Source organism: Pristis pectinata, chromosome 1, assembly GCF_009764475.1.
Source record: "Pristis pectinata isolate sPriPec2 chromosome 1, sPriPec2.1.pri, whole genome shotgun sequence".
NCBI lineage: Eukaryota > Metazoa > Chordata > Chondrichthyes > Rhinopristiformes > Pristidae > Pristis > Pristis pectinata.
Window position 1 is genome coordinate 112,855,400 of NC_067405.1, and position 21,183 is coordinate 112,876,582.

The window sequence follows — 21,183 nt, forward strand, 5'->3', positions numbered from 1 at the left end:
CCCTCCCCCCTCCCCCCCTCCCCTTCCCCTTCCCCCCTCCCCTTCCCCTTCCCCCCCTCCCCTTCCCCTTCCCCCCCTCCCCTTCCCCTTCCCCCCCTCCCCTTCCCCTTCCCCCCCTCCCCCTCCCCTTCCCCCCCTCCCCTTCCCCCTCCCCCCCTCCCCCCCTCCCCCCCTCCCCCTCCCCCTCCCCCCCTCCCCCCCTCCCCCCCTCCCCCCCTCCCCTTCCCCCCTCCCCCCCTCCCCCCCTCCCCTTCCCCCCCTCCCCCCCTCCCCCCCTCCCCCCCTCCCCTTCCCCCCTCCCCCCTCCCCCCTTCCCCCCCTCCCCCCTCCCCCCCTCCCCTTCCCCTTCCCCCCTCCCCCCTCCCCCCCTCCCCTTCCCCTTCCCCCCCTCCCCTTCCCCTTCCCCCCCTCCCCTTCCCCTTCCCCCCCTCCCCTTCCCCTTCCCCCCCTCCCCCTCCCCTTCCCCCCCTCCCCTCCCCCCCTCCCCCCCTCCCCCCTCCCCCCCTCCCCTTCCCCCCCTCCCCCCCTCCCCTTCCCCCCCTCCCCCCCTCCCCTTCCCCCCCTCCCCCCCTCCCCTTCCCCCCCTCCCCTTCCCCCCCTCCCCTTCCCCCCCTCCCCCCCCTCCCCTTCCCCCCCTCCCCCCCTCCCCTTCCCCCCCTCCCCCCCTCCCCTTCCCCCCCTCCCCTTCCCCCCCTCCCCTTCCCCCCCCCTCCCCTTCCCCCCCCCTCCCCTTCCCCCCCCCTCCCCTTCCCCCCCTCCCCCCTCCCCCCCTTCCCCCCTCCCCCCTCCCCCCCTCCCCCCCTCCCCTTCCCCCCCTTCCCCCCTCCCCTTCCCCCCCTTCCCCCTCCCCTTCCCCCTCCCCTCCCCCCTCCCCCCCTCCCCTCCCCCCTCCCCCTCCCCCCTCCCCCCCTCCCCTCCCCCCTCCCCTCCCCCCTCCCCCCCCTCCCCTCCCCCCTCCCCCCCCTCCCCTCCCCCCTCCCCCCCCTCCCCCCTCCCCTCCCCCCTCCCCTCCCCCCCTCCCCTCCCCCCTCCCCCCCCTCCCCCCCTCCCCCCTCCCCCCCCTCCCCTCCCCCCCTCCCCTCCCCCCTCCCCCCCCTCCCCCCTCCCCCCTCCCCCCCCTCCCCTCCCCCCCTCCCCCCCCCCTCCCCCCCTCCCCCCCCTGCCCTCCCCCCCCCTGCCCTCCCCCCCCCTGCCCTCCCCCCCCCTCCCCTTCCCCCCCTCCCCTTCCCCCCCTGCCATTTTGTTTTTGGATTTGTTGTGCATAATGGTTTTCTTTGGTACCATATATCATGTGGCAAAACTACATTTTGTCTATTGTAATGTACTCATGACTACAGCTTCATTATGACTTACTATTTGACAAAAATATGAAGCCAGGCTATTTCAGGGCATGGTAACATAATGTGTGAGCAATTTAACTGGTGAACCAGAGCTCAAGGCTAATAATTAGGAGAGATGAGTTTCAATCCTGCCATGGAAAATGAGAAATTTGTCAGATTTATTTAATTAACTAACTTTAAAAAGCTGGTCAGTAGTGGTGATCCTGAAATTACTGTTTATCATTGAAACCCTCCCAATGTTAGGCTTATAATTAACTCTAGACATGCAGATGTGTGGTTGCTTTCTGAAATGATCTCCGAAGTCACTTTTATCTAAAATACCAAGCCTTGTGGGAGTACCACTTAGATTGCACATTGAAGAAAGTGTCTCATCAGCAGCTCATGAAGGGCAATTAATGATGGCATTGCCAGAGATGGCCATATTTCATCAATTAGCTTAGGTCATGCAGTGCATAATGACTATGCAAGCGTTTTCTTTTTGTCATTTGTTTTATTTTTCAATTGTCCATTGGAAGGAAAGGCACATCAGCAATGAGTCTGTTTAGATTCACAAAAATGCTAATTGGATATTTTTTGAATTTCATTCATTTAGATCCTTAAATATAAATTGTGAATCTTAAAGTAATTACTCTTGTGCTAAGCTGTGTGAAATGTGGGTTTACAAATGCAAAGAAAATCCTATTAGATCTTTAAAATTTACTCAATTGATTTAAATATTTAAATCACCTGGAGCAGAGATTTGCTGCTGGCTGTAGTGACAAAGATTAGTAGCAACGGTGCAAACTACTCATGAACTCGGGTTTTAAATCTTTTTTGAATGGCATGGTGGTACATCTTGGCTTTCAGCAAGTGGAGTTACGGTTTACTAGGGTCGATGTAGCGATTTTCTAATTTTTGCTGTCAAAGGGAAACTTCTAGTAGAGATTAGGTGTTTATTCTAAGTAAAGGGGAATGAAAAAGAATTCTCCAAGGCCAACCTTTTTTCTTTATCATAATTGGAGAAGGGAACTGCTTTCTGAGCACAAACGTAGGTGGAAAGTACTTTTGTAAACATGGCCAGAAGGGACTAATGGGTATGTGCTGCCAGTCTTGAAATAAAATTTCACCAAGGGCAAAATTGTTAGGCTATGGGGAAAGAGTTGGGCAGTGGGACCAATTGGATAGCTCTTTCAAAGAGTCAGTGGGGGCATAATGGACCCAATAATCTCCTGAGGTGTATCAGTTTATGAATTAATGTTGAGATCTATTGCATCAATTCATTAGTGTCAATACAATATGTAGGTAGGTTAATTTTAAAATGATTCCAAATTCTTTCAGTATCATGTGAAGAGCTGCAATCGTTTAAGGATGTGGCTTACCATATACTTTTCAGGATAAGAGACGGGTAATAAATGCCATTTTGCCATGAATGTGGACTTTATTTTCCAGGCCAGCATGCAATTGTCCTTGAGCTGATTGGCCATTTCAAAGGTATAGGATTATAGAGAGGGCAGCCTTCCTGATGAACTTTGAACCAAGTGGGTTTTTAAAGCAAGCAATTAGTTTCATGCTCACCATTATTGGTATCCTTTCATAACAGATTTAATTAATTATTAATTTCCCCAGTTGCCCAAATGGAATTTTAATGTGCTTTTGTATTACTGCTTTAGTAACATAACCATTCTCCACTGCTCCTTGTTAATATTGTAATAGGAAGATTAGCTCTCTGGCCTTGCCCAAAACATGTTACATTGACTCTACAATTCTATTTAAGTACTTTATTATTACTCCAAATTATTTGTGTTGAATCAAGTGAAATGAATTTGGATAAGCCAGGATGATTCTCAAAGTTAGGCAGGCTAACTTCTAGGTATAAAATCCTTTTACACTATTTTTGCATACAAATTACATTGAATGAAGAAATTATTACTGCAATATATTTTTACTTGGATTAAGCAATATTGGCAATTTTGAATAGAAATAAAACAGTTCTCTATAACTAGCAAAAAAAATATTGGTAGGCTGATTTTAGCTCTGGCAACAAAAAATCTGCTGGAGGAACTCGGCAGGTTGAGCAGCATCTGTTTGGGGGTGGGGGGGGGGGTTAGAATTGTGAACATTTCAGGTCGAAACCCTGCGTAAGGATCTGCATAAATTGTTGGACTTTGACTCGATACGTCGACAGTTCTCTCTTCCCTGTAGACACTGCTCGAACTGCTGAGTTCCTCCAGCAGATTTTGTTGCTCCATATTCCAGCATTTGCAGTGTCTTGTGTCTCCTCTTGATCTTAGCTCTATCTTGAATAGCCACATGATGTTATTTTTGTAAAGTTAACTCAAGCTGCCTTTTGAAATTGGGCTGAAATTTTCAAGACAAAATTTGGTGTAAGGGGATGTGCCTTTTATTTTTCTATCCCAAGGAACTTTGTTTGCACTTTTTATGCTGAAATGCCCTCAACCATTTGTGTAGTTTCAGAATACATTAGCTATTTGCATGCCTGTACCTCCCATACTAAAATAGCTGATGCAAGTTTCTTAGATTTATGTAAATAATATGTTGGCATCGATTCATGTACAAAGAAATAGGTGCAGCATCTGTCACCTAATAATGGCATTGCTGTTTCGGAACAGTATTTCTTGCGATAGTAATATTTTTTCTGATTTGTGGCCTATGTAAAACTTAACCAGTTTGCTGAAATGAATTGGGTGCTGCACCCACTTGTTAACCTGCTCCCTCCATACATTCATCAGAACTGGCCTTCTCAATTAGTACATTGTTTCTGTTTATATTATGGAGGAGCATCAACTGGGAGAATTCTAATTTTGAGTCTTCGTTGACAGAACTTGGCAGCTGTCCTACTATTATACTTGTTGGTTTCCCATTTTATAAGTGCTTTAGGAATGCAAGTTGTAGTTATACACACATGATCTTTATGGATGTATCTCTCTATATCAATGCAACATGAATCAATTTGAAGAAAATTTTGTCAGATTTTGTGGATAATGTAGTCTCAATGTTTTCTCATTCTGGTATATCCCTAAATTGAAAAATCCCTAAATTCTTTGACTTGGGCTTACTGGACATGCTGCCAATGTATCCTAATTGTGTCACAATTTGTATTAGTGTACTTTTAATATTTGATAGTTCAGATGTGCATTTCTGCTGGCTGTTGTAACACAGGTGTTTATTCTGTTCTCAGGAACCTTTTGATGTTGATGAGTACATTGAACGCCTGGCATGGAGGACACCGGGTGGAGGTTCCAGAGGTGGAGCAGAAGCCTTTGATCCAAAAAGGTGTTGGATTTTAGTGAGGCTTTTAATCTGACTTTCCAAGTGTGAGAGAGATTTTTGTCATAATAGTGTTCTGGCCCTCTGGCATGGATGAAATTGTACAGTTAAGTGACAGAACTACCAAACATTTGCTATTTGAGCCTGAAAATATGCACCTGGCTGACTAACGTAATACATCTTTGGGTGACTAGTTAGGAAGTATGATAAAATTCCTTTCCGTTCAGAGTCATTGAAGTACTATAATTTTTTTTAATGTTCAGTTAAATTGATTGCTTCAATGTTATATGAGTAGAGGGCATAATTCTAAAATTTGAATATTTACTATATACAAATTTCATTTACTAAATAAAATTTGATCTTTATTTACTGGATTATATTTATGGGAAGTTGTGAACACTAGAAGCTGATGCCCATTTCTTCAAGGATTTAAAGCAATTGGCCAGGGGAGCTTTCAATGTGTCCACTTTTTCATCAGAAGAGAAAAATGCTTTTAAAATGCATTGATTTTCTTGGTGTCTCCATTTCTTTGGCTTTTTTTCTATGTATGAGGAATTTTCAAAGCCATGTAATTTCTGCCCGAGAGTTTGTTAACTGAAAGGAAGTACAAGAATTTAGGATTTGTCTTGTGTTGAAAACATTTCGTATATTTAGTAAGTCTGCTTATTCCACTTGTGTTCTGTGAATTTACAATTCAGGGTTTCTTTTACTGATTGTAAGTATTGTTGTCATGTGTTTCAGACTGTCTTCATACGTGAAGGCTAGTCTCCACATCCAAAAAAGTCTTACTAATCCAGATTTCTTAATAAGATTCTTGGTTTGTCCAGATGACGAGCAGAGTTACCATACACTTTTCGGATTATCTGAACTGCTCATTGTATTACCGTACCTTCGTGGGTTCTTTATTATCTTTAATTAACCAATAAATTAAAATGACATTAACAAGTTCAAGTAGTGGTAAAATTGGTGAATATTGTTAGCTACCTCACCTTATCTACATTTTGTGAATATAGCAAAAGATAATACATTTGAAATATCTGTCACTGCTTCGATATTAACCTCATCAATTTAGTGATTCTTTTTTCTAATGAAATACTACAAATTCAACAAAAACTGAAAATCTTGTAAATATTCAGGTCAGACACTTAAACAAAATTTCAGGTCTATGGTCTTTAATTGCTACCATAAGTTTTAGTGCCAAATAATTTGATGTATCAGTGGGATTGGTGAATATTGTTAGCTGCCTCACCTTGAAATGAATAGTTGACATTTCGGCCAAGACCCTTCTTCAGGACTGGAAAGGGCAGAAGCTAGAATAAAAAGGGGGTGGCGGGGGGAGGAGTGGAAGAGTGGACGAGCACAAGCTGGTGGGTGATAGGTGAATCTAGGTGAAGGGGGAAGTGGGAATGATCTGAAAGGCTAGGAGGTGATAAGTGAAAGAGGCAAAGGGCTGAACAAGATGGAGTCTGATAGGAGAGGACAGTAGACCATGGAATAAAGGGAAGGAGGTGAGGAACCAAAGGGAGGAAGGTGTGGGTGATGGGCAGGTTGTGAGGGCGGGGTAGGGGAAAGAGAAGGGGTGAAGGGGCCAGAGGGATGAGGAAAAACCAAGGGGGTAGGGAGAAACAGGGGGAGTGGTTACTGCAAGTTAAAGAAATTGATGTTGAAACCATCAGGTTGGAGACTACTAAAATGGAATATGAGGTGTTGTTCCTCTAATCTGTGTTTAGCCTCAACTTGGCAGTAGAGGAGGCTGTGGACAGACATGTCAGTGTGGGAATGGGAAATAGAATTGAAATGGCTGGTTACCAGGAGATGCTGGCTGTTCCAGTGGACGTAGCAAAGGTGCTTGACGATGTGATTTCCCCCAATCTGCATCGGGTCTCACCGATGTAGAGGAGGCTGCACCAGATGCAATAAATGAAGTTGCTTCACCTGAAGGGACTGTTTAGGGCCCTGAATGGCGGTGAAGGAGGAGGTGTAGGGGCAGGTGTAACACTTAGCATGTTTGCAGGGATAAGTGCTTGGAGGGGGATCAGTGGGGAGGGAGTTGCGGAGAAAGCGGTGCCTGCAGAAAGCGGAGGGGAAGATGTGCCAGGTGGTGGGATCCTGATGGAGATGGCAGAAGTTGCAGAGAATGATATGTTGGATACGGAGGCTCAAATGTTTATTCTTTTATGGAAAGTATCTTCCTGGGTAGGCCAAGTTTTGCACTGGTTGGGGGGGGGGGGGGGGGGGGGGGGGGGGTTTGGGGGGGTGGATGAAAAGTGTTCCTTTTGTACAGATTGGCAAGTTTTAGTGTGACATGCACATTGGGAAATTTGAAGCCAGCCCCTGATTACTCAGAGAAGTAGAATTTTCTTATTTCTACAGAACATACTATTTGAAGGCATACTCCCTGTTTAAATGTTGCTGAATGTAACCTAGATTGAATATATTTCGATGTTTTGTAAGTTAAGAAAATCTTGCCTTGATTCTCTCCTCCCTATGCTGTTGCCTAAGGTCATGTTGAGTTTCTGTGGTTATAAGAAACAGGAATCACAAGGCAGAGGGTCATCTTGTCTGATATCCCATCAAAGGTTTCATCTTTGATATCATTTGTAGTCAATGCATCTCTGACTCTGTAGTTGTAGCTTGAATGCACATTTCCACTTCTGTAACATCACCCGTCTCTATCCCACCTTGGCACCTCTACTGCCAAAACTGTTGTCTTATGGCCAGATTCCGATCCTCTGCATTTTGTCAGCTTCATCTAAAACTCTTCCATCATATCTTCAAAATCCTGTTTGCCAATCACTTCTATCCTTCGTGAATAAGATTAGTTCCCAGTTCCCCACTGCTTCCATTTTGAGTTTGTCACTTCATGGCCTCGTCCACCTTATCTCTAACTTTCATCAGTTCTATTACTCCGATCTTAGCCAACTGTGCATTGGCCCTTTCCTTGATCCCAGTGCTGATGTTTGTGTTTTCATTTCTCTCAACTTGTGCTGGGATATTCTTTCTAGAAACCCTTTCATCCTTGGGAGGAGTTGACCTTTTCCAAGATCAAAATTTTCCCGGAGAGAGAGATCTCCATAATAAAAACTCTCAGTCTTAACATGGGCTTCTCCTAATTTTGCAGAACCAAGGAATGATCAGTAAGTTTGCAGATAGCACAAAGATTGGCAGAGTTGTAGATAATGTAGAGGGTAATCTTGGGCTTCAGAGTGGTGAAATTGGCTGATAAATGGCAGATGAAGTTCAATCCAGATAAATATAAGGTGATGCAGTTTGGAAGTACTCATGAGGCTAGAACATACACCATGGTAGAGTTCCAGGGAGCATTGATGAGCAGAGGGACCTTGGAGTACAAATCCAGAGACCCTTGAACGTGGCAGAGCAAGTAGATAATGTGGTTAGGAAGGCAGTTGGAGCTCTGAATACAAAAGGAGGGAGGCTCTGCTCCAACTTTGTAAAATGTTGGTTAGGCCTCAGCTGGAGTACTGTGTGCAGTTCTGGGTGCCACATTATAGGAAGGATGTGATAGTGCTAGAGAGGGTGCAGAGGAGATTCACCAGGATGCTGCCTGGGATGGAGTGTTTCAGTTATGAGGAGTACTGGAGAAGGCAGGTCTTCTCTCTCTAGAGTGGAATAAATTAAAAGGGGACGGGATTGAGGTACATAAAATTATGAGGGGTTTGGATAGGGTACACTGCAGGAAAATTTTCCCCATATCAGAGGTAGATAAAACAAGAAAAAAATAGAGATTTAGAATAAGGGGCAAGAGATTCAGAGGAGATATGAGGACCTTTTTGTACCCAGAGAGTGGTGAGTGTGTGGAATACATTGTCTAAGAGAGTGGTTGAAGTGAGGTCGCTGACAGAATTGAAGAAATCTGTAGACGAGCACATGAATTGCATGGGCTGAGTGCTAGGAGAGGGCGTCAGTGTGGATGTGATGGACTGAATGGCCTGTTTCCCTACTGTATGTCTCTGTGACTTTGACTCTAATGTGCCTCTAAATGCCACAGAAGGTCAGATGTGTTTCTTATATTTTCAACTTTAATATCAGAATGTCTGGGGGTACTTGGGAAAAAGATGACCTGCAATGGAGTCCAGAAAATGTATATTTTAAAGCAAATAGGTTCAGAAAATTTGGGTGGAGCTGGTGGGGGCAGGAGACAGAGCGGCCATTGTGGGATGCTGAATTAGAAAGGATGTGGTTTAACTGGTTATTGTAGCCATTTAAAATTCAGTGAACCAGCCTTCAATCAAAGGTGCAAAATTGATGCAGACGTCTACAAAAAGGCAATGGAAATGTGGAATAGGCAATGGTATTTGAAATTTGTGAGGTGAACAGCATAGGAAGCAGGTTAACAGGATGTGACCCTGTCTCCCCTGCCCCTCAACTCCAGCATATGTACTGAGCAAGAGCAGGGAACGAACCAAGTAGTTTCCTTCATTGAAAGGGAAGGATGTCATGATGGGCCCTAACAAGTATGATAAATTTAGTACATTGAATCACTCAGATCCATATGTACCAATCAAGATTAGAGAGGAAATAGGAAGACAAATGTCCAAATATATGCTAACCAGCCGCAAGAGATGGGGATACGAGAAATGTTTAAGGATGGAAATTTTGCAGAAATGGTTTAGTGGCAACTATTCAACTTATTGAAACGTTTGATTATTTGCATTTTGAATATAAAATAGTATCAAAAGAATTGGTGTTTGTAAATTTGAACACAAGTCTAGTCAACCGTCACTTTGGTGAAATTCATTCAATGCTATCTATGAAAGCTTTTTATAATGTAGCCATGCAGAGGTGATTAGAGGTATGGATAAAATACATTATTCCAGTAATTTGTCAGAGACAATGTAGATAATCATATTGGAAACCAAATTATGTAATGGTATTGGTATATATTAGAAACTACAAGTGGTTTGTATTTCTAGATAACGCCTAACTTTGTTTTGTGTAAATCACATATGAAAAACAGTGGACGAGTATAATCTTATACCGCAGGCTTTTGGAAGAATTTGTGGACCACATTGAGGAACTGAAGATGCTGGATGAACGCATCCAAAGGAGAGTGGAGAAGCTGGAACAACAGTGCCAGAAAGAAGCTAAGGAGTTTGCTAAGAAGGTTCAAGAATTACAGAAAAGCAATCAGGTCAGTAGTGTTGGAATATTATATTGGATTATTATATTGGATTAAATGTTATATCTTTGGCAGTGCATTTAATGCAATATTTTCTCTTTTTCTATTCTCCTTTGTTTCCCACCCCCCCCCCCTCCATAATTTAATGTCAAAAGGTTGGTGGGGGGGATGCGGGGAGACAGGAATTGTTGACATTTTGCATTGAGACTCTGCATTAGGACTAGGAGTGGAGAGGGATGATGGCAAGTTTAAAGAGGAAAGGGGGAGGAGTGAGGTGGGCCAGTAGGTGATAGGTGGACTGAGGACAGGTCAATAGAGCCAGTTTGGGGGGTGGAGTTGGGCAATAGAGGGAGGTGGTGATAGGTGGAAGCAGACAAGGAAAATGGGCAAATGAAGCAGGGAGGGGGTGAGGGGAGTGTGAAGGTGGAAGCAGCCAGGAGAGTGATAAGAGGGAACAAAGGCTACCGTTAGTGGAATCTGATGAGTAAGGAGGGTGATAATGCGAATCATTAGGGGCAAGATGAATGGCAGATGGAACCAGATGGGGGAGAGGACCTGATGGGTGAAATGTGTGGGTAGTTTAATTTCTGACTTGTTGACCAATCTTTTTTTGCTTATGCACTTATCTTTTAATCTTTTTGTTCTTAAGATATGCAAATATTCAGTAACGAATTGCAAGAGTAAATTTGTAGTGATTACAGCACTGATTGTTAAACGCTTGTCAAATAATGAATCAAATTAAAATGTATATTTATTTTTCCTGAGTTTCAAATTTACTTTATTTTGTGTAGAATTAGGCTGCATGCTGTTTTTTAAATAAAAAATTAATAGTTCGTGTTCAGGAATTTTTATAGCAAATTCTCCATCTTTGTGCTATTATGCTAGTGGTATTAACCAAAGGTAAATCCTCAAATGTTTAGGAAGAATGGGTTAGGCAATGCTGCCAGATGAGGAAGGAAGTGAATTGATTTTTGTTTTGCTATTTAGGATTAACAGTATCTAATTTCTATGCTCCTCACCTTAAGGTGGTGACTCTTAGTTCAGTTATTGATCTATGGGCACTATCAGGCTTTCAATAACAACAAAGTGCCTATAATGTAGAAAAGCAGGCCAAGATACTTCATAAGTGAACAATCAAACAGATTTGATTTTTGTTTAGATATTAAGTTAGATGCCTAAAAATTTGACCGTAGATTTTGCGGATGGACTGCATAAGTCTTAAACCATGACCGGGGGAAAAGATGGAATTGATGACAAGGGAACCAGAGTTTGTGGTGGGTACTGAAGCCAGTGGTTTCAGTCATTGTAATATGTCATTTGCATTTATGTGATGTTCATCAACCCAGGTTTGGACAAGATAATAGGCAAACATCCTGACGTATCAGATATGCTGCAGGGAAGGAGAGAGTTGATTGTGAGGTAGAGCTTTTGACATTGCACATATGGAACTTGATGTATTTTCATGTAATATTGCTGGGGAATATTCCATAAATGTGAAAAAGGGGTATGCCACAGCTTGGTACATGAGGTTCTGAGATTCCAAAGGTAAAGAATGGAAGTTGTAGGGGATTCTCTGGCCATGAATTGGTAAATTGGAATGGGACCAGGCAAGCAGTCTACCTGAGTTTAATACTTTTTTTTGTTATTTCTAAGTTTAAGTGCATCCTGTCATTTGCAGAAATTCAGTAAAGAATTAATAGCCTGGTCTTGAGAATGCCAACAGCATTGGTTTTGGTAATAAGTTCCCTCTTGCTGCAGGTTGTGAATTCCTTTTTAAAACTTAACCATTTACTAACAATCAATAAAGCAGCAGATTTCCAGATGTGCACAAGTTGTATAGATTTATTAAACAAATTAAAATTGCGAAGTTTTTTACTAGTTGTTCACAATGGTTTTGATAAAATCATACAAAATCTATGTTCCAATTTAAGATATTTCTTCATGGATTGATTCTTTCATGCTATGATTTTGAATGGCAGTGAAAGCTTAAGAGGACATACAGTCTACTATTTCTAATGGATAATGATTAAAACTATGCGATGGTTACCAATGCTTTGTTTATGGGGGCTTATCTTTATTTTTGAGGAGCTGTGACTTAAGTGGTGTTTAACATGGTTCATCCACTGAGGGAGAAGGGCATATGGCAATCAATAAGAGGTTTTCCTCGTTAGATCTAATGTCATGAGACTATATGTAACCTGGAATTAATACTGTGAATTCTCAGATTATTGTGTACTCAGTAGTTTCTATCAATGGGATGGGACATTGTGGTGGAAGAGTTTGGAATATTGGCTGAAAGGTACAATTCTGTGAGTATGACTGTAGCAGGTTAATGCTTGCACTTCTGGAGTTCAAATGTAAGAGGAACATATAGAGTAAGGATTAGGACCCGTACGAGCATTGATGTACAGAAGGATCTTGGAGAGCAAGTCCATAGCTCCCTGAAAGTGGCAACACAAAAACATAGGGTGGTAAAGAAGGCATACTTCATCAGTGGAGGGATTGAGTATAAATGTTGGGAAGTTATGTTGCTGCTCTATAAAGCTTTGTTTAGGCCACATTTAGAGTATTGTCTGCAGTTTTGTTAACCACGTTACAGGAAGGATGTGGAAGGTTTGGAGAGGGTGAAGAAAAGGTTCTTGAGGATGCTTCCTGAATTAGAGAAGTTGGACAAACTTGGATTGTTTTCTGTGGACCATCGGAGGCTGAGGGCCAACCTGAGATAAATGTATAAAATTATGAAAGGCATAGATAGGGTAGATGGTCGGATTCTTTTTCCTAGGGTGGAAAATTCAAATACTAGAGGGCATAGTTTTAAAGTGAGAAGGGAGAAGTTTAAAGAAGATTTGAGGCAAGTTTTTTTTTAACTCGGTAGGTGCCTGGAGCGTGCTGCCAGGGGAAGTGGTGGAAGTAGATGTTAATGCAGCTTGACCACACTTCATTGAATTACTGGAGATTAGGCACATTTTGAAGGCATTTTTTACTTTTAGTTTGTATACAAAAGATTAATAAATTTAATTTTAATCCATTTTTTCACACTTTCACCTGAGCTAGGGTGTAATATCTTGATTGAAAAATGAAACAGGTATCTTTTCATGCAATTGTTATTTAACATCTGATATTAGTGAAGCTCTGCTGCATTCTCGCCAATGCAAACACATGCTTCCTTAGGGAGGACTTGTACACCATTTCCAAATGTGGTCTCACCATGGCCCTATTTAATTAGAGCAAGAGGTCTCTACTCTGCACTCAAACACTCTTGCCAAATATACTGTTATCCTTCCTCATTGCTTGCTGTACCTGCACATTAACTTTTAACAAATTGTGCAGGAGCAGTCCCGGGTCCCTCTGAGCGCCAACATCTTTTCATCTCTCCATTTGAGAAGTATTCTGATTTTCTGTCTTTTTCTACTATTGTGGATGACCTCACATTTTTCCACATTATATTCCATGTCCCATATCCTTGCCTATTTGATGAACTTGTCCACATCTGCCAGAAGTCTCTCTGCATCCTCCTCCAAATTTGCATCAGTTTGCATGTGATTTTTGCGCCCCCCCCCCCCCCTTTACAAATCATTGATACAGATTGTGAACTGCTAGGGACCAAGCCACAAAGCCTGTGGTGGCAATGGTCGTTTTATTAAATTTCAGATTTTTAACCAGAGTTAAATGCCATAGATCCCTCTGGATTGATGGTCCAGGTCACTGGATTACCAACTGTAGAGTTTAAGATACAGTGTGGTAATCCACTGACCTGGACCATCAATCCAGAAGGATCTATGGAATTTAAATCCAGTTAAAAATCTGAAATATAATGAAACTAATATCAAGTCTTTGCTATGATAACAAAAAATTTGTCATAAAAGTCCATCTGGCTCACTGATCTCTTTCAGGGAAGGAAATCTGCCTTCCTTACCTTGTCTGGCCTCCATGTGTACCCAGATTAATGTGGTTGATTCTTAATTAACAAAGCTCACCATTGTCCCTTTAGCATTATGTTCAAACAGAGAATAAAACTGGATGGTCCGCCTGGAACTGACCTAAGCTTAACATTCAGACGTGGCCAAGTTACTCTCAGCCCAGAGGACCCTGCATAGTACTCCCAGCAAATATATGGTAACGTCTCTAAATTGGCAAAATTGTCCCATAGACTAGTCAAGTAACAGCCACTCAGGATTATGCCTTGCAGACAATGTGCCAGACTCCTTCATCAAAATATCTGGGTGCCACTGACAGGTCAGACCCACCACAAGTAGGAGTAGTCCTTACAGACATCAACATTGACTCAGACTCTCTGAATTCTCATGGTCAAACATGGTTAAGAAGAAACACTTGATTGTCATTTACCCTCAGCTGGTGAGTCAATGTTCTTCGTGGTGAATAACATTTTGAAGAAGCTCTGAAAGTGGCAAGGAACCAGAATACACTTTTTATTGGACTTGTGCAACATTTTGGGGATGAGGGAAGTGGCTAAGATCAGGTTGAAGACCTTTTTTAATCTTTGAAATGTGAAACTATTAGCAAACAGAAACTGCAATGATCTCTGTTGACCAAAATGGCCAGGAAAAATAATAGAATGGAATTTTATTATTTTTAAATGGAGAAATCTAATAAAGTTCATGCTGTTTTTAAAAAGCTATTTCTTTTTCACTGACTGCTGGACCTAAATAATATGCAGGAATTGGTATCTTTAATATTAAAGTGAAATATTTAGTTTGTGTACTTTTGCAATCATGACCTGAGAATGTTTCACTTTTTTCCTATAGATTGCATTTCAGCATTTCCAGGAGCTGGATGAACATATCAGCTATGTCGCAACAAAGGTTTGTCACCTTGGAGACCAACTAGAGGGAGTAAATACACCAAGGCAACGGGCTGTAGAAGCACAAAAGCTGATGAAATATTTTAATGAGTTTCTGGATGGAGAGTTGAAGTCTGATATTTTTACAAATCCAGAAAAGGTAAGTCCTGCCAACAGGATAAAAGTGGTTAAAAGTAGTAAACACTACTGCTCTAATTACAAGCTGCTACTGTGACTTTTCTACAGTCAGGCTTTAAACCACTTGAGAGTCCAAACAGTTCAGAGTTTAACAATTTCATTGTTCAGAAATATAAATTAAAAATGGTAGCCTGCAGAGTGCTGATAAAGCATTTGTGTACACAAAAAAAAAACAAAGTGATGAGGTTGGTATATTTTAATTTTATTTTCCAGTTTTGCTAATGAAGCTAAGAATTTTGGCTCTTGGCTTAATCATATTCACAAGTATAAAGGTGTGAACACAAGAAAATTGGAGCAAGAGTAGGCCACTGTCTCTCAAGCCTGCCCTGCCATTCAGTATGAACATGGCTGATCTATGCTGGCCTCAACTCCTCTTTCAGTGCCAGTTCCCTAGAGCCCGCAATTCCTCAACCTTTCAAATATTTATTTATCTCCATTTTAAATATTTCTAAAGATTTGGCCTCCACCACCTGCAGAGTTCCAGAGCTTCATAACCCTCTGAGAGAAGAAATTTCTGTGCACCTCAATCTTAAATGACCGGCCCCTTATTTTGTAGTTATGTCCCCATATTTGTGAATATCCCACTAGTAGAAACATGTCAATATCTACACTGTCAAGCCCCATTAGGATCTTGTATGTTTGAATAAGGTCATCTCTCTTTCTTCTAAACTCCAAGTAATACAGACCCAAATTTCTACTATCCCCTTTTTTAGGTAAGGGGATCAAAACTGTGCATGGTATTCCAGGTGTGGTTTCAGCAACATCCTGTACAACTTTAACAAAACCTGGTTGGTTTTAAACTCCAACCCCTTTGCAATGAAGGCCAAGATGCCATTTGCCACCTAAACTACGTGTTGGACCTGTCTGTTACCATTTTGCAATTCATGCACTAGAACACCTAGATCACTCATTTGCAGTCTCTTTCCATTTAGATAATATGCCTTTTGATTCCCCTTATGAAGGTGCTGACCTCACACTTGCCCACATTAAACTCCATTTGTCAGGTTTTTACCCAATTACTCTATATTATGTCATAGATCACAATCATCATAACATGCCCTTCCACCTATTTTCCTATCATTATTAGCTCCCCCCACCACCCAATATTTCATTCACCAGCCTTTCAGTTTGATCTTAATTATGTAGTTGAAGAATTTTAATAAAATTGGATCAGCGGCATAAATTAGGTCTGTTCAGTTTAAAAAAAATCATTACTATAATTTATTTCAAAAGAAAATATTTCCGGTGTACTTCAACTTGATCTGCCTCAGTTCACAACTAGTAATTAAGTCACAAGTGTTTTTATATAGTTTAAGACTGATCAAGTGTGGTAGGAAAAATCAGAAAAAAATGGCTCATCCTCTTGCTGACATAATTCAAACATGATTTATGAGAGTTTGTGAAGTATGAATTAGTACTCTTCACCCTCAATCTCGTTAGATTGTTGCTGGTAATTGCAATCACGAAGAATTCCACCATCTTGGGAAAGAAAGAAGGTAGGAAAAAAAGCATCAAGAAAGAATCAAATCAAAAGATTAGTAACATTAAGACTAGGAAAATCACTGACCAACGAAAGTATAAAAACAGAAACAACAAATCCATAGTGCAATAAAGAATATGGAATAGTCCAACTAAATTAAAAAGAATCAAGCTGTTTGAGATTCTTCAAGCAGCCCTCTCCCCCACTCACCCTCAAACTCTCACATTCCCAATGCTCCCTCCAATCATTGGAATGGTTATGTTTCTTTGAATGACAAAGATTCCCATCCCACAGTTGTGGAACTGTTGTCTTAGCAGAGATAGGTGTGTCTCATTGGATGTACATTGCTGCTATGATGCCTTCTTCAACTTGCAGCTTGACAATTTCTGCGTAAACTCAGGATTAATAAATTCATCTATTTCGTTCTCACTGCAGTTTAGAGTGGAATTGAGCTCTTCAATGTGTCTGTGTGTGTCTCTCTCTCTCTGAGTCTCCAAAAAAAATATCCATGCCTTTTCATCCTTCCATTTTACCATTTTATTTCTTCACTCCATCCTTTCTTAGTTCTCATTTATCTCACTCAATAGGTCTATTCTATTCCTATTCTATTAGTTCCTATCCACCCTGCCTCCTGGGTTACTACTACCTTTGTTCCCTCCTACTTGGCGGCTGCTGCTGCAATCTCCATTATTCTTCATCCTTTTTTGTTCCCCCCCATCCACTCCTTTCTCAACTGGTTGATCTTCCATTTTCTTTCCAGCTGATGCCTCAGTTTACTATTCCCTTCTTTTCCCCCACACCTATTCCTTTTTATGTATGCTGCTGCCTCCCCCACCTGTCTCTGTATTCCTCACTTCCAGCTCAAGTTAATCATCTGTTTTCTAATTGGCATTACTTGACAACTGGGCGGAGTCTTGAGTCCTCTGCTAAACAATGTGGACGTCAACCAGTGTTTTGTGTAATTCTACCATCCTTGCATAGTGATGTGTTAACATGTAGTGATACATTTTTCACTCATCCTTGCACTTAAAAGCCTAATGAGATCATATCAATTATCACAGATTTAAATAGTTTCAACTGTTCATGTATACCTTGTCCCAAACACATCCTATTAAGAGTTTTGTTGCACTTTGTTGGATTATGTTTTTATTAATCCTCTTTGGGAATATTCATTGCTTCTGTTTACTTAAAAGCTTAAGGCTATTAGGGGCTGAGCATTGGCAAGTAGCAGCAGAGTGTATAGATGGATGCAGACTACTAAAAAGATGATATCGTAACAACTACTGCGATTTCTTTTCAAACTGAATGTTAGTTGTATATTGCTCTTCCCCATTGTTGAAAACCAGCATTTTGAAGTTGCATGGTAAATTGAAATAATATAGTACCATTATCATTTTTGAAAAGATTCAGCACTGGAGAACCATATAGCGCTGGTGACTAAGCTACATTTGTGTTAGTAATCTGCCTCTCATCTGTACATTGTGGCATACTTTGGTGCTAACCTTGGGTAATCCAAAAAGGCCAGTTTGAAGAGTATATTGAAGAATAGGATTCTGCATTGTCTTTATCCAAAAATTTTAAGCCTGTTTTTCAAGCTTTTGGTCTTGTTTTTAACCTCCATGTTGTACAATAAATAAAATAGCTTTGTTTTCTTCACTTCCATACTGAATTTCTAGTGGAATGAAATGGTTGCTTAAGTTTTAATGAGCCAGTTTCACAGTTTGAATAATGGGTTGTGGGTGTCACTGACAAGACTAAATTTATTGCCCATTCCAAATTACCCTTGAGAAGCTCTTAGTGAACTGCTTTGAACCATTGCATTTGTTCTTCTTGAATGGAACAAACTTTCTTCCTTTTGCATTAAAAATAATCATGAAGTTAATATGAATATGATGTTTTTCAGATTAAGGAGGCAGCTGATATCATTCAGAAGTTGCATCTCATTGCTCAAGAGCTGCCCTTTGATAGGTAAGACAAACGTTCAAATTAGAAAGATGGTGTTTAACTTTAAACTGGTAGCTGTATCTGAAATCAGTAAATGATTACTTATTAACTTGAATCTAATAAAGCAAGTGGTTTTTTACAAAAATCATGTTAGCCAAGTAACCCTGCAGGTTATTTACTTGCTGTTTTCAATTTTTTTTGTAAGCTGTTTTTGGGGCTCAGAAAAGAATTGCATTGAGAATTTGACTGCTGAAACAGTGAGACTTTGAAAGTTTCCAAAAATTCTAATTATGGATATGGAAATCTATTGTAGATCTATCTTCACTGCACAGTTCTTAAAGATTCAATTTTTATGTATAGATAAACTTCTTCATCAGGCATCTGTTGAAAAATTTTTTGTTTGACATTCATTAAACATTAAAATGTGACAGTAGATGATCTGTAAGAGTCTTTTTCTTTCCCTAGGTTTGCTGAGGTGAAGTCAAAAATCGCAAGTGAGTTCTCATAATTAATTCTGTTAGAATACAATAGCAGGAAAGCTCCCAGAAAGATATTCAAAAACAGTTTAGACACTAAAATTCAGGCAGTGTTAATGAAACATTGTACAAACAAAATTTAACCTTTGATGGTTAAGTGCTTCACTGGCAGGTTAGTGAGATATTGGAGAATGTCTAAGAGTTGTAAAATTAAATTTCCAAATGTTCTTTGCACCACATTTATGTTGATCGAAATGTTATATTCTGACAATAGCAGGGAAATTGACGTCTTTAAAGTTGCATATGAATGTTAAATTTTGAGTATGAGGAACACCTTAATGTAATAATTTTCCAACAATCCTCGCAAATAACAAGAAAATAAATAGATTTGTTAGTAATAGCACAAATGCCACCAACTGCTGACTACCTTCCATCCTAGCCTCCCACCCAGTTCATCCCTGCCATGCGATCTGCAGCAAATCAGGGTCATTTTGGTCGCACTGTGGCACAACTAGTAGAGCTGCTACCTCACAGCTCCAGCAACGTGGTTTCAGTCCCGACCTCAGGTGCTGCTGTGTGGAGTTTGCATGCTCTGCCTGTGACTATGTGGGTTTCATCCAAGTGCTCCGGTTTCCTCCCACATTCCAAAGACGTGTGAATTGGTAGGTGAAGTGGCCACTGTAATTTGCCCCTAGTGTGTATTGGTGAGTGGTAGAATCTAGGCAGCAGTTGTTTGGAAAATGAAAATTTGGAGAATTTAAAAATGAAGGGATTAATGTAGGGTTAATCTGGGTGGGTGCTTGCTGATCATCGCAGACCTGATGAACCAAAGGGACTATTTCCATGTTGTATGACTGCCTGTGTTATTACTAGGTAAATATCATGACTTGGAATTGCAGTTGATTCAGGAATTTACAAATGCACAGAGGAAAAATGAAATTTCCAGGATGCATGAGGTTGCAGCAGTTTTACTCCATTTTAAGGTATTCGTTTTAAATTTTGCTGAGTGTGTACTAATAAACCTGTTGTGTTAAGGGATGAAGCTATGTTTAAATTATTTATTTCAACTTCAAATTTCTCAATATTAATATTGAAATTACTAAAATACAAAAATCCAGGACATTGCTTTTCTTTGCTTAGCATAAATCTGCTTCACTGTTGTTAAATAAACTTAATTAAGATCATAGTTGATTCTGTAATTAATACATTCAGATCTTCAAATTTATGTGTAGTTGTGGTCCCTCCATCTGCACCATCATGCGTGCCCTCCTTGACCTATGGATAGATTGAATGAATAAGCAAAAGCTTAGAAGATTCTCCCACTTGTCAAAACCTCTCAACATTTGCTCTACCGTGCTCCTTTCAGAACATGAATGCTTCATTAAAATAACCCCTCATTCTTCTGAACGCCAAAGAATACAAACCTAACCTCTTTAACCACTTGGTAGGGATACCCTCTCATCCCAGCATTTAGCCCAGTGAATCTCATTTGGATTGCCTCCAATGCTGCTATTATCCTTTCTTGGCTAAGGGGACCAAAACTTTGCCCTTTACTCCAGATGTAGACAAAAGTAGCAAAATTTCCTAATTTCTAGATTGCAACCCCTTTTTGCAATAAAGACCCATTTGCCGTATGTCTTCTTAACCATTTGCTGCTAATTTTGTGAATACCTGGATCTTTTTCTATTTGGATAATCTACCTTTTCATCCCTCTCACTGAAGTGCATTACCTCACACTTTCCAACATTAAACTCCGTTTAACTTTTTGCCCATTCATTGAATCTATTTGTATCCTATGGCAGAATCACAATATCCTCATCACCAATTGTCGTTCCACTTATTTTACACCAAATGTATTACTTGCTCCTCAGATGAGGCACCATCATATTTTGAAGGTCACTCACTGCACAACATGATGCAACACAGTAGATGAGTACTTTTGTATGTGATGGCACAAACACACGAGTCATTGTAATTAGGATCAAGGCCCTAACAACTATCAACTATTCTTGTTGGCAATTGTCTAAAACTGATCCAGGTTGTTGCTGCCTTATCGGAGGGTAGCTTCAGCCACATATTTGTTCCAGCACCAGAATTGTCTATTTCCACTTGTGTAGCATTGCACAACTCCAAACGTGTCTCATTTTGTCTCCCAAGGGTTACGACTGTGTTTGCGTTACTTCTAGAATTGACTATGTTGGCACATTCCCGACTGGCCTCCCCTCATTTTACACTCCATAAATTTGCTGCTTGGATCTTAACTTCTATCAGGTCTATTCACTTAAGACTTCATTCACTAACCTGTGCTGGTTCTTATTTGAACCAATCATCTGATTTCTCACCCTTGTTTTCAATTCCCACCCTGGCTCTACCTCCTCCCTATCTCTAATCTCCTCCAGCTTTATATAATATGTTCCTTGCATTCTGGGTTCTTGAATATTTATTTATTTGCAACAACATTGATGATTGTCTCCAGTTGTCAAGGTCTGTTTAATTCCTGGTTCCTTTCCTCTAAAATTCTCCTTATAATATCTCCC

At 40.9% G+C, this 21,183-nt stretch overlaps 1 protein-coding gene across 1 annotated transcript in view; it reads left to right on the forward strand.

Moving 5' to 3' along the window:
• The window catches only part of exoc5 (exocyst complex component 5), a 44,960-nt gene that overhangs the window by 3,430 nt on the left and 20,347 nt on the right, over window positions 1–21,183 (forward strand). Inside the window, 6 exon segments of the mRNA XM_052038715.1 lie at window positions 4,519–4,613; window positions 9,612–9,759; window positions 14,514–14,708; window positions 18,130–18,194; window positions 18,636–18,664; window positions 19,520–19,629. Of these exon segments, the coding sequence (XP_051894675.1) occupies window positions 4,519–4,613; window positions 9,612–9,759; window positions 14,514–14,708; window positions 18,130–18,194; window positions 18,636–18,664; window positions 19,520–19,629 (642 nt within the window).